Source organism: Ooceraea biroi, chromosome 1 (assembly GCF_003672135.1).
Source record: "Ooceraea biroi isolate clonal line C1 chromosome 1, Obir_v5.4, whole genome shotgun sequence".
Lineage (NCBI taxonomy): Eukaryota > Metazoa > Arthropoda > Insecta > Hymenoptera > Formicidae > Ooceraea > Ooceraea biroi.
The window spans coordinates 12,568,892-12,581,510 of record NC_039506.1 but is presented as its reverse complement, the minus strand read 5'-3'; the positions used below and the strand labels follow the sequence as shown (position 1 = coordinate 12,581,510).

At 45.6% G+C, this 12,619-nt stretch overlaps 2 protein-coding genes across 2 annotated transcripts; both read left to right on the top strand.

Annotated features, from left to right (window-relative positions):
- The first annotated feature begins 50 nt into the window (after nt 1–50).
- Nucleotides 51–2,503, top strand: LOC113561906. Its single transcript, XM_026969492.1, has 2 exons — nt 51–1,709; nt 2,426–2,503. The coding sequence occupies exons 1-2, from the start codon at nt 66–68 to the stop codon at nt 2,501–2,503; spliced, it is 1,722 nt and encodes a 573-aa protein (XP_026825293.1). The 5' UTR covers nt 51–65.
- An 8,582-nt stretch (nt 2,504–11,085) lies between these two features.
- LOC113561901 lies at nt 11,086–12,294 on the top strand. The gene has a single exon (XM_026969489.1). It carries the CDS (start codon nt 11,086–11,088, stop codon nt 12,292–12,294), a length of 1,209 nt encoding a protein of 402 aa, XP_026825290.1.
- The last annotated feature ends 325 nt before the right edge of the window (nt 12,295–12,619 follow it).

Sequence of the window (12,619 nt, the reverse complement as noted above, 5' to 3'; positions counted from 1 at the left end):
GCAGATGTGTACATTATTTCCATACCAACGAGAAATTGGAGGCCCACACTGGTGATTGCCAACGAATGAACGACTGCGCTATCGTTCTGCCAAATGAAGAGGACAAGTGGCTAAGTTTCACCAACTACAACAGGAAGGAGAGAATACCGTTCATCGTCTACGCCGATCTGGAATGTATCCTGCAGAAGACGGAGGAGGACGACTCGAAGCTGTACCAGCGTCATCAGGTATCCAGCATCGGGTATTACGTGCGATGCAATTACGACGAGTCATTATCCGGATACCGATCACGTCGCGATAGTAATTGTATAGCATGGTTCGTCGAACAACTAAAAGATTTAGTGCATCGCGTGAAAGTGATTTTGTCGAGAAATGTCCCCATGAAAAATCTAACGCGAGAGGAGTGTGAAAAGTATAATAACGCAACGCATTGCCATATCTGTGAGAAACCATTCGCGCCGGACGACACGCGGGTACGCGATCATTGCCATCTCACCGGTCAGTACAGAGGTCCCGCGCATTCTAATTGCAATTTAAATTATAAAGATTCTTATACCATTCCGATAGTGTTTCATAATTTATCCGGCTACGACGCGCATTTTATCATTAAAGAAATAGCTACCGCGTTCGAGGGCGCTATCGATGTATTACCAATAAACAAAGAAAAATATATATCATTCACGAAACACGTTAACGAGTCAGATGACAAAAAATGGCGTAACCACGTGCAATTGCAGTTCATCGATTTGTTAAGATTTCTGAATAGTAGCCTGGATAAATTGTCATCATTTTTGAATAAAGATAAACTCAAAATTGTACGATCAGAATTTGCGCACCTCTCTACCGATGACTTTGATTTACTTACACGAAAGGGTGTGTTCCCTTATGAATATGTGGATTGCGCCGAAAAGTTGGAGGATACTCGCCTACCGCCGCGCGAATCGTTTTACAGTTCGCTAACCGGTGATACGGTATCCGAGAGCGATTACGCGCACGCTGTTAGCGTGTGGCAACGATTCGCCATTCGAACGCTCGGCGAGTACAGGGATTTATACCTAAAAACGGATGTCTTGTTGTTGACAAACCTATTCGAAAATTTCCGCGATAGTTGCATCAACAGTTACGGTCTTGATCCCGCGTATTATTACACTTTGCCCGGTTTTACATGGGACGCGATGCTCAAACATACGCGTATAAATTTTGAACTCCTTACCGATATCGATATGGTCATGTTCGTAGAACGCGGTATACGCGGTGGTCTGAGCCAATGTTCGCACAGGTACGCGCAAGTTAACAATAAGTACATGCAGTCGTACGACCCATCGAATCCTTCGTCATATCTCATGTATTTTGATGTTAATAATTTATACGGATGGGCGATGTGTCAACCACTGCCCTATGCGAACTTTCGTTGGGTCGACAACATTTCCAATTTCAACGTGAACGCTGTCACTCCCGATTCACCAAAAGGATACATACTCGAAGTCGATCTCGAGTATCCGCGGCATCTCCATGACGCGCACGCCGACCTACCGTTCTGTCCGATGCGTGATAAGCCGCCGGGTAGTCGGCGGGATAAGTTGCTCGCAACGTTACACGATAAGAAGCGGTACGTCATTCATTACCGCAATCTGCAACAGTGTACGCGTCACGGTCTTCGCGTCACAAAAATTCATCGCGTATTAGTGTTACGTCCAGAAGACTCCAAGGTTCCTCGCTTCCATAGGAAAAATATTAAACTTAGAAATAAGAAAAAGTAACAAGTAAGAATTAGTCCCCTTTAACGGAAAGAACGACCGGACGAGGGGCCAAGTGGATAGGCATTATGCAAATCACAAGGCTCACGGTTTTCCAACCCCAGCTGCGCTCGGCCGGAACACTCGATAGGCAATAAACAACCGGAGTTAGTAGCAAAAAATCACTTAGCGAAGACCGCTCCCGATCTGGGAAAGCGGAGCGACACTTGGGAAACGTGACCGCTGACGGCCATAAAGTAATTCACCGAATTTAAATACTGAGAAATCTGCCATACATGGGGAGATGCAAACTAAAGATATGATCCAAATGGACTAAAGGAAACGCGAGCATGGATTGCAATATGGTAAACGGAGGGGTCTTCACAAGTGCCGCACTTTAACTTTCAAGAACAAAATCATAAATCCATCGGATACCAGCTGCAACTCGGGAAAAACAAGCGCTCTAATAGAAACGAATTTGTTTTATGTACTTTTCTTTTCTTCTGGGAAACGAATAACCCCCACCTACACTCTTTTAGCCCTATATAAAGGGAACAATTTGGTCAGAGGCCCTCTTCATCTTTGGTCAGCCTGCAATTGCACATCGTACTGTTACGTTCCCGTGATCGGGACGTCGCGTTTAAGAAATAGAGTCAGTGTTGGACGCCAACAGAAGAATCTCTGGCCAGGTTGGTCCCTTCAACGTATCGAAGAACGATTCCTACCGAAGATCAACTCCATTAGAAAAGCAGTACCACCAAAAGTAAGCCTAAGTTTACAAATTAATTTTATTATACTCCCCTCCACTTGGTTCGTGGTTTTTCTTTCCGTAATTTCCGATCAAAGGTCTATTTCGTTTTTCATTTCCGTTTAAGTGGCCAATAATAATCGCGTCCGGGGTAGTTCGCCGACAGAATTAAGTAATTTCTCGACTCCGGAATCAGTGACATTCGACCCAGGGGCACTCTTCCCCGAACCGACGACAACTGAAGAACTTAGCGAAACGACCGAGCGTTACTCGCCTCTCTCTGTGGACATTCCGACACCATCGTCTAGTCTTATCGGGAATCCTCCTTCCTCCCCCAGTATCTCCCTCTTTCCCCTTGCTGATCTATCTCCACGATGGTACTCACCCATCCCCTCCGAGGAGTTTGATCACCTCCAAAATTCAGCCATCCCTACCCTCACTCCAAGAGTCAGTCGAGGACCATTCTTTCCTCCTCTACCTCCAGTCCATGGAAACCCCGAATTTGCTGGGCTTCCAATCCCTACAATCGCAACACTCAGGGAATTTTCTCAGGGAGCTTTCCAACTGTGTGTCGAGCATTTCCTAGATTTTTTCCCCACTTACACTCATCCCCTTCACCCTCGGACTGTTATCTGCGGTCCTGGACTGATAGACATACCTGCCCTCAGGGAAGCGATCAGCTACGCTGGCCCCTACACCTACGTTCGCTTTATCACCCACCACCGCGCGTTCACCCAGTCCTGATCCCCGCGTCTTACATTAGAGAATTTTTATATAATTTTAATCTTGAAATGTAGGCGTAAATAATGTAATGATAATAATATGTATCAACGTTCTTGGATTAACTATTATACGATTGAGTTAGAATTAATTTAGAATTATAAATATGTACCGATGTTCCTCCGAATGAATCGGATTACACAGTTTTTAATTTTCAACTTGTACAAATATTTTAGTTAAAATTTGTATTGATATTATATTGTGTCTTCCGTAGCGGCGTTTTAATCGAATTATAGTTTTTGTAATCATGTTCAAATCCGCAATCCAGTTTCAAAACTTTAACCATTTGTACTTGTATTTCTGATGACCATTGACAGAATATATTATTGTTAATTTACCAAAATTTCATTTTAGTTAATTACCCTCGTTTCACCCTCTCCTTCGACAGATCGTACAGGTCCTATTCTTGGTAATAGGGATTCATTTCCCTTACCTAAAAAGGACCATCGAGTTGACCGTCTCGAATAATAGGGTAAAATCGACTTTGGTCGTTGACCCGAAAATCGAGTGACCGTTTTGAATAATAGGGTAAAATCGACTTTGGTCGTTGACCCGAAAATCGAAACGTATCGGTCGGCTCGAACACACGAGGTACTGCGGTTGTGTGCCTACGTACCTCGAGAGGCATCTGGTTGCGCCCTTCCTCGAGCTCACGGAGCTCTGGACGTAACATTAGAATTTGCACAATCTCCATGGCTCCGCGAGTACATCGAGTTGAATACGCGATTTAGAACGGCCGCGAAAAACGATTTCGAAAAAACCTTATATAAACTAATGAACAACGCGGTATTTGGAAAAACCATGGAGAACGTGCGCAATCACGTAGATGTTAAACTTGTAACACAATGGAACGGAAGGTACGGTGCGGAGGCAATGATCGCGAAACCGAATTTCCATAGTCGCAGCGTCTTTTCGGAAAATCTGGTCGCGATCGAAATGCGTAAGCTCGAGGTGAAGTTCGACAAACCGATCTACGTGGGTATGTGCATCCTCGACATATCCAAGGTCTGTTTGTATGAGTTTCATCACGAGTATATGTTACCTCTTTATCATGATAAATGCAAAGTTGTGTACACTGATACGGATAGTTTAATTTACCACATCGAGTGCGAGGACGTGTATGAACAAATGAAACGCGACATTTCGAGATTCGATACAAGCGATTATGCGTCTGACAACATTTATAGTATTCCGCTCATGAACAAAAAGTGCCAGGTTTAATGAAAGACGAGAACAATGGCACGATAATAACCGAATTCGTTGGACTTAGAGCGAAAATGTATGCTTTGAAGGTAGACAGTACGAAGAAGGCGAAAGGTGTTAAGACCAATGTAGTCGCACGAACAATAACGTTTGACGATTACATGCAATATTTGAAAGATCGCATAGAAATGACTCGAGATCAATCCCGTATACAGTCAAAGCTGCATAACGTATACACCGTTAGCGAGACGAAAATCGCTCTGAGTCCGCATGACGATAAACGATACATCGTACCCAAGTCCACGAACACCTTACCATGGGGACATTACCGCATACCGTTATAAAATATGTATCATAGGATAATAATAATAAAATATGTATCACAGGATAATAAAGAGTTGTATTTCATTGTATTTTCTTATATTTTCATATATTGTTATATATCCTTATGTTTGTGAAGAAAGAAATAAATGTATTAAACGGCATTGTTCTTGTGTATCCATGAATTGTGCGATCCATCGAATCCTAACCACTTCACGTAGACCTTGTCACCTCTCCTGCGCAGTACTTTCTCCACGAGATACACGTCCGGATACCTCGCACGATGCAACTCGTGCTCATAGAACGCTCCAGAGATAGATTTTCCACGATAATCTTCGAGTATATAGGTCACGGGATTGGTATGTTGCACTTTGATGATCTTAAACACCTCGGTGGTCCAATTTGGTGTGTAACCCTTTTCAAAGACCGTCTTGTACTTGCTGACGCGTACCGAGTCGCTTACTTTGAACCTGGCTGGACCCGCTATCTTTATTGCGCTGTACACCGTACTCAAGAGTCTCTCAGCCTCCGCGGGGGTAACGTCGGCGGGTCGCATGTCGATCGTTCGATGTTTTCGGGTGTTGTACTCCGCAACGAGCCGCGGTAGCGCGTCGACCCACTTGTAATTTCCGTTGAGCGTAAACATCTTCCACATGTTATTCTTCAGCGTTCGGTTGAATCGCTCGACGACCGAAGCTTTCAAGGTTGAATACGTGGAGTAGTGATTGATGTTATGTTTCCTTATGAGTCGTTGCACGTCAGTATTGTAAAATTCCTTTCCCTGGTCGGTTTGCAAGTTTTTCGGATATCTCTTGCTCTCTCGAATTATCCCGGCGATCGTAGCAGCTACCTCGCTTCCACCTTTGCTCTTGAGCGGCACGGCCCATGCGTACTTGCTCAGCCCGTCGATGATAGTAAGTATATAATAGTATCCTCTGTTGACATGAGAATACGGACGCATCTCAACGAGGTCAGCCTGTCACAGATCGTCAAATCCACGCACAATGACGCGTCTTCGTGGAAAATTCCTTCTCGCTGGTGCATGCAGTTCTTCGACGAGTCGACGCTTTTCGAAACTTTTGACAACAGATTTCACCGATGCCATATCGTAGGGAGTGAAGAGCTATCGACCAATCAACTCGCAATGACGCTGTTTTCCAATGCACTGTTGCGTTTATATTTAATTTTTTGGATGCTTCGATCGGAGCTCCAGTATAGCATCCCATGTCGAGTTAACGTTCTTCTCCAACGCAGTTATGTTTCCTGCATTGACCTTTCTCTGCTCATGCGTTGTATCGTTAAATTCTTTTTGAGCTGCATTAATCTTTTCCTGCTCACGTGTTCTATCGTTAGATTCTTTTTGATATGCATCCAAACGGGCGTTAACGTTTTGCAAATCCGCAATGAAGCCTACCTGTGTATCGTAGTTGATGTTTACCACATGATTTCTAAGCGTACTGTAGACGGTAGGGAATCTTTTATCCATCTTATCTATTTTTTCATTAAATTCAGCGACTCTTCTGTCTATTTTCCGGTCAGCACTGTCTCGGAAGAAATCTAACATGGCGATTTTTTTCTGCATATCGATGATTTCCTTCTCGAGCTCTTCATGTTTAACTCTTAAAGTATCGATGCTCTTCTCCATATTAGATTTTGTAGCAATGTTATCACTCGTCTGCAATAACGTTTCAGACTCGTTGATCGTCATCTTCGCGTTACAAGTAACACCGCTCGATTGACTCGCGTACTCAATGGTACATTCAATTATAATGATATCAGCCTCGCGAAGTTCGTTCCACGTTCAAACACGTTCGAAAGCCGTTCGCTATCTGTTCAAACATGTTCGATACATGTTCAAACACGTTCGATACATGCTCAAACACGTTCGATACACGTTCGTTCCACGTTCTTAAAACTTGTGTTCTCGTTCGTTCCATGTTCTTGACTCGTTCGTTCCACGTTGTTGAGCCGTTTATACACGTTTGATACACGTTCGATGCGAGTGACGTCGACGGATTGAGTCATCCTGACGATACACGAGTCAATTTATTATGAGACCAGCTTCTCGAAGTTCCTCGATGATCGACAGCATCTCGTTGTTGTGAGAGTTGTGTCCAGCCTGACGCGAAGCGTTGAGCAATCGTAGACGCTCCACCAGCTCGTTGGGATCGTCCCAGTGCACGTAATCGATCGCATTGTCATTCAGTGTCATAGCGCGGGGTAATCCTCTTCCGGATTTCGTCTTAGGTTCAGTTGATAGTAACGGTGCGATTATGTATTTGTACTTGTGTCCCCTGTTACTCTTTACCTGACCTCGCGCGCTGTGATCGCGTCTATACGCGTTCGTCACCAACAGCATGCTCCTGTACTTTTCCAAATCATCATCCGTGTACACGATGTCATCGGGAAGTCTCTTGAAAACCAGCTCGTAAAGACCTGATATACCTTTGTATCGAACATTGTCGAGAATTATGTGATCTTCGTGGTCTACGTCAAACCGCTTACAACCGAACTTTATTTCATCGTTGCTCAAATAAACTCCGTAAACGTTATCTATGTCTTTGTCACCGCGTATGACAGCCTCAACATACTTTTGACTCAGCGGACCCAATTGAGCCCGCAACGCTTCTTGACCCTTTGGCGTTTGCACTTCTTGTTGAACGGACGTCGCGAACGATTCGTTCGTGGTTTCGAAAATACTCTCGTCCTTGGTTGGAAGATTCATCGGCGATTGTACGGTTCCAATCATCGTAAGCGGTGTAGAGGTTATCGTTGGCGCATCCGGTGCATCACTCGATTCGATTCGAAGCTGTTTCGATTTATGTGATTTGCGACCCAACGAGCCGTTCACTAGTTTCCTCTTTATCCCAGTCCTTATCACAGTCTTCTTCTCACACTTCGGGGCGCGTAGTATTTCAAACCCTACGTCTGGCTCGCGCTTCGGGGTGCTGGATACTTCAACCGCCACGTCCGGCTCATCCTTCACCACGCGCATGCTCGAGTTGTCAACGATCTTTTGCAGCGGTTCGATAATAGGTCCGAGATGTGTCCTCACAGCGATATCGTCATCGATCATACCGGTCTTCAGAGCACGATGTTTCTTGCGGATTGATTCGTTCATTTTCTCAATCGCCCTCGCGATCTTTTCACGCTCACGAATATCGCTGCTCCCAACCATGTTGTCGATCGTTCGCGTTTCATCCCGACAGGATATCGACAACGACTAACCGCTCTGCGGTACCGCAAATTCGTTAAATCCTCTTCTGTACCGCCCGTTAGTGAGCGCACTATCCTTGTCTATCACTAAGAATCCATACTCGCGTTGCCAACAACTGTGACACAATGAACAAAAATCACCGTACGGCATGTCGGTATTCACGTGATCATTGTACACGTGTTTCAAGTTGGTACCATCCTGTTTGAACAGGATCAGCAGGTTCGCGTTGTCGCGTATAAGATGTTTCGGTATTCTCGCGTACGTCTGACAGAGATAGAAGGAGTCGACGTTCGAGTGACGTCCCATCGAGAAGTATTCTCTCACCGTATCTTGCTTATCGCACGCCACGTCATCAAAGACGAAGATCGAGTTTGGACGTGCCTCGCACGGTGGAATGACGTCACTGTTATTGGAGAACGTAAAGTAACCAATTTCATCGATTGATGTCAACAGATTCTCTAGGTACTGATATTTCGGCTGCTGTAACGACTTCGAGTACACGTACACGTTCTCGAAACGTACACCGTGCGGACTTTCCAGTAAGCTTATCAGAACGTTGGTTTTATCGCAGTTCGAGGGACCGCAGATGATCGCGCGTATAGTGGTCGGCAGCATCGGGCCATGTTTACGTATCGCCTCATTGTCCCCCATCTGTCGTAATCTGTCGTCGCAGTTTGTAACCCGTATCGTCAATAGTTGCTGCACGAATCTCATTTTGTCACTTCTAGGTGGAGGAGTCGCACTCGTATTTATAGGCGCGTGAAACCGCGGATCGCTCAGTGTCAAAATGTTTGTCACGCTGACGAGTCCTTCCGATATACTCGGTTTAACCGCTGAGCAGTTGCAATGTGTGCCAAAGGTAATTCTGTTGCGGAAGTGCAAGGACTATATTGAACACGTGTGGAACAAGCTCCCGGAACATATAAAGGTGGATGCAGAGGTGCAGATTTACCGCCGTTGTTACGAACATTACAATCAACCGTGGCAACGAACGCACATCGACGGTCCGGCACCGTTGATCAGGAATTGCGGTGAATGTCAGCGCTCGCGACGAACGAATCAGTGAGAGGCGGAAGTCTTCTGAATCGTGCGATAAACACGCTTCCTTTCGAGCTGCACATCCCCGGCTATCAGTTTTGCGATCCGGGTACGCGACTCGCGAAACGGTTAGCCAGAGGTGATCCGGGTATAAATCCGTTGGACACAGCGTGCCGCGAGCACGACACAGCGTATTCTCGGAGTAAGGATCTCACCGAAAGACACGCGACTGACAAGATACTCGCCAAGAGAGCGCGAGAACGTATTTTCGCGAGGGATTCGACTCCGGGAGAGAGAGCCGCCTCCACGGCTGTCTGGGTAGCGATGAAGGCCAAGACGAAGCTCGGTATGGGTCTGAGGACGACGAAGAAGAAGACGAAGAAGAAAAGACCGACGAAGAAACGGATACTTCCGATAGCGAAACGCGGCGGTGTATTGCCGATTCTACCGATGCTGGGTGCGCTCGGATCGTTGGTCGCCGGGGCAGCGGGGATTGCGAAAGCGGTGAACGATAGCAAAGCCGTGCAGCGTCAATTGCAGGAAATGCAGCGTCACCATCGTGCAATGGAAGGTTGCGGACTGTATCTCGCCCCGTACAAACGAGGACAGGGCGCAGTAACAAAGAAGAAAAAAAAACGTCAAAAAAGCGTTAAAGATGCCTACGGGTGTAACCACCAACGTACAATTGGATCAACTGGCAAGGCGTATGCGCGTGCCTTTCTTTCGCGGCGTTTTCATGCACAATTCTTTACCGATGGGCGGTGTACGTCGAAATGAGAGCGGTATCGTGAATTTGGATGATGCGGATGGCCCCGGTACTCATTGGATAGCGTATGCAAAGAGAGGCGACCGCGTCCTATATTTCGACAGTTTCGGTAATCTTCAACCTCCCAAGGAGTTAGTTCAATATCTTGGCGGCAATGCAGTGAAGATCGAGTACAACCGCACACCCTATCAGAAGTATAATAAGAGAATTTGCGGTCAATTGAGTCTACAGTTTCTCCAGACAGTTGACGAATTTAAGGCTTGACGATTCAGTGCAGTGGTTCAGTATTCTCTCTGCATTTTGTGAAACATGTCGTTGACGTTTACATTGACAGGCAAGAGTAGCATCCTCGCGGCAAACTACTTTCCAGACATAGATTTGAGTGACGGTGATTACAAACTCGGTCTGGTTGTCTTCGAAACGTATCACACGATACCGAATGTGAACGCTTCGAACAATAAATGCTACTATAGTGATGATGATAAGGAGATTACGATTCCCGATGGATCATATGAATTGAACACCATAACCCAATATCTAAAACGCACGCTCATATACTCGCAACGTATGAAACGTCCCGTCGACGGTGCACGGCGCAGCGTCACGCATCTGACGCAACGAGAGGACGACAATGATGAGGATTATTCGATAGTACTGCGCGCTAATCACAGCACGATGAAGAGTGAAATCAAATGCGCATACAGAGTGAATTTCAGTAAACCTAACAACATAGGATCACTGCTAGGATTCTCTGCGAATCGTATCTTACAACCTGGAAAATGGCACGAATCGGATGTACCGATAAAAATAATGAATGTAAACATTATTCGTGTGGAATGCAGCATGACTGCCGGTGTATACAGCAATGGCAGACGCGTGCACACGATACATGAATTCTCGCCGAGGGTGACACCAGGATATAAGATATCAGAAACGCTTGCGTAGATCATTTACCTTCCGATCATCGTCAAGAGCGTTACGGAGCTAACGATACGCGTTGTAGATCAAGAGGGACGACTACTCGATTTTCGCGGTGAGGAAATTACCGTCAGATTACACGTGCGGCGGCGGCAAGAGTAACAGAACGTGGGAGCGTTGGTGATGCTCGTGTTAAACGACAATTTGGCGAGAGGTAATATTTTTCCGAAGAAGTCAACTGTTGTTACGGTATCGCGCGATAATAATACAACTCGACAACCTGATAAAAGAAGGAAGCTCACCGCATCAAACGTTGCATTTTTGAAATCTTTGGGTTTCGCAGTACGAAATATCTAAAATGACAGAGATTCTCAACATCGGGGACAAACCGATCTTTGACGATCGCATCGTCAAAATCGAGACTCACACGTACAATCCGTATGCCAACACAACGTTCGGATACAGCGATGACATACGAATACCTATACAACATCAAGATTTGTATACGTTACTATGCGAGAGTTTTCTATACATCGAGGGTAAATTAACGATAAAGAACTCCGCAGCGAATAAGCGTGTTGTATTGGAGAACAATTGCATAGCGTTCATGTTCGATGAGATTCGCTATGAACTCAACGGTGTGGACATTGATCGCAACAGAAACGTTGGAATAACCTCCACTCTGAAAAACTATGTATCTCTAACGACATCAATGAATGAGATGTTGAAGAATGCCGGATGGGATATCGCGAGTTTTTCAAACGGTGAAGAGGGCCACTTCAACTTTTGCGTGCCGCTTAGCATGCTGCTGGGATTTTGTGAAGACTACAGGCGTGTAGTGATTAATGCACGTCATGAATTGATCCTCATACGCTCGCGCAACGACAACAATTGTCTAAGAGGAGATGCTGAGATTCAGCCTGAGATTGAATTACTCAGAGTACAGTGGCGTATGCCCCACGTCGCATTGAACGAGATCAACAAGCTGGCTATGCTACGAACTCTGGAGAGTGGAAGATTTCTAAGCATGAGTTTCCGCTCGTGGGATTTGCAAGAATTTCCTCTGCTGCAGAGCACGACTAAGCATTCGTGGACCGTCAAGACCACTACTCAGCTCGAGAAGCCGCGATATGTTATCTTTGCGTTGCAGACTGGTCGAAAAAATAACATAACGAGAGCGATAACTCGATTCGACGATTGCAAATTAACTAACGTGAAACTTTATCTAAACTCGGAATTTTATCCATACGACGATTTAAACCTCGATTTCGATAAGAAGAGATATGCCATCCTGTATGATATGTACGCGCGGTTTTACAAATCGTATTATGGAAGCAATCATGATGAGGTGCTTCTTCCCATCGACAAATTTGGTTTTTGCGGCCCCTTCGTCGTCATCGATTGTTCGCGACAAAGCGAATCTGTGAAGACTGCCACCGTCGACGTGCGATTAGAGTTCGACTGCATGGAAGACATACCGGCGAATACTACAGCCTACTGTCTCATCATACACGATCGCGTGGTCGAATACAGCCCGTTGACCAACGTTGTGCGCAGAATCACTTAAGCGCGCGACAACATCGAGAACCTGATATATAAAACATTTACGATTCATCGAGAACGATTGTAGTCTTCTTCTCGACGCGTTGATACAACGACCAACCATGTCCGTACCAACGTTTGTGGATCTGCAAGGCTTCATCGTCGGTGGGAACTTTATCGTGAAGGAGTTTGCCGTGCTGAGAAATGGAAATATTCTCTCTCACTACATTTTTGGACCCTGCGGACCATGGCGCGGTCTCACCAGAGCGGAGAGATCGCAAGCCTCTTGGCTGACGGCGCATCATCATGGAATACAATGGGAGGATGGAACGATTCCATACTGCTGGGCA

What these genes read in the sequence shown, in the direction of transcription:
- LOC113561906 (XM_026969492.1), top strand. Translation starts at nt 66, where the DNA reads ATGAACGACTGCGCTATCGTTCTGCCAAATGAAGAGGACAAGTGGCTA. An exon ending in TACGTCCAGAAGACTCCAAG is followed by an intron (nt 1,710 to 2,425) that starts GTTCCTCGCTTC and finishes ATCTCTGGCCAG; the next exon opens with GTTGGTCCCTTCAACGTATC.
- LOC113561901 (XM_026969489.1), top strand. Translation starts at nt 11,086, where the DNA reads ATGACAGAGATTCTCAACATCGGGGACAAACCGATCTTTGACGATCGC.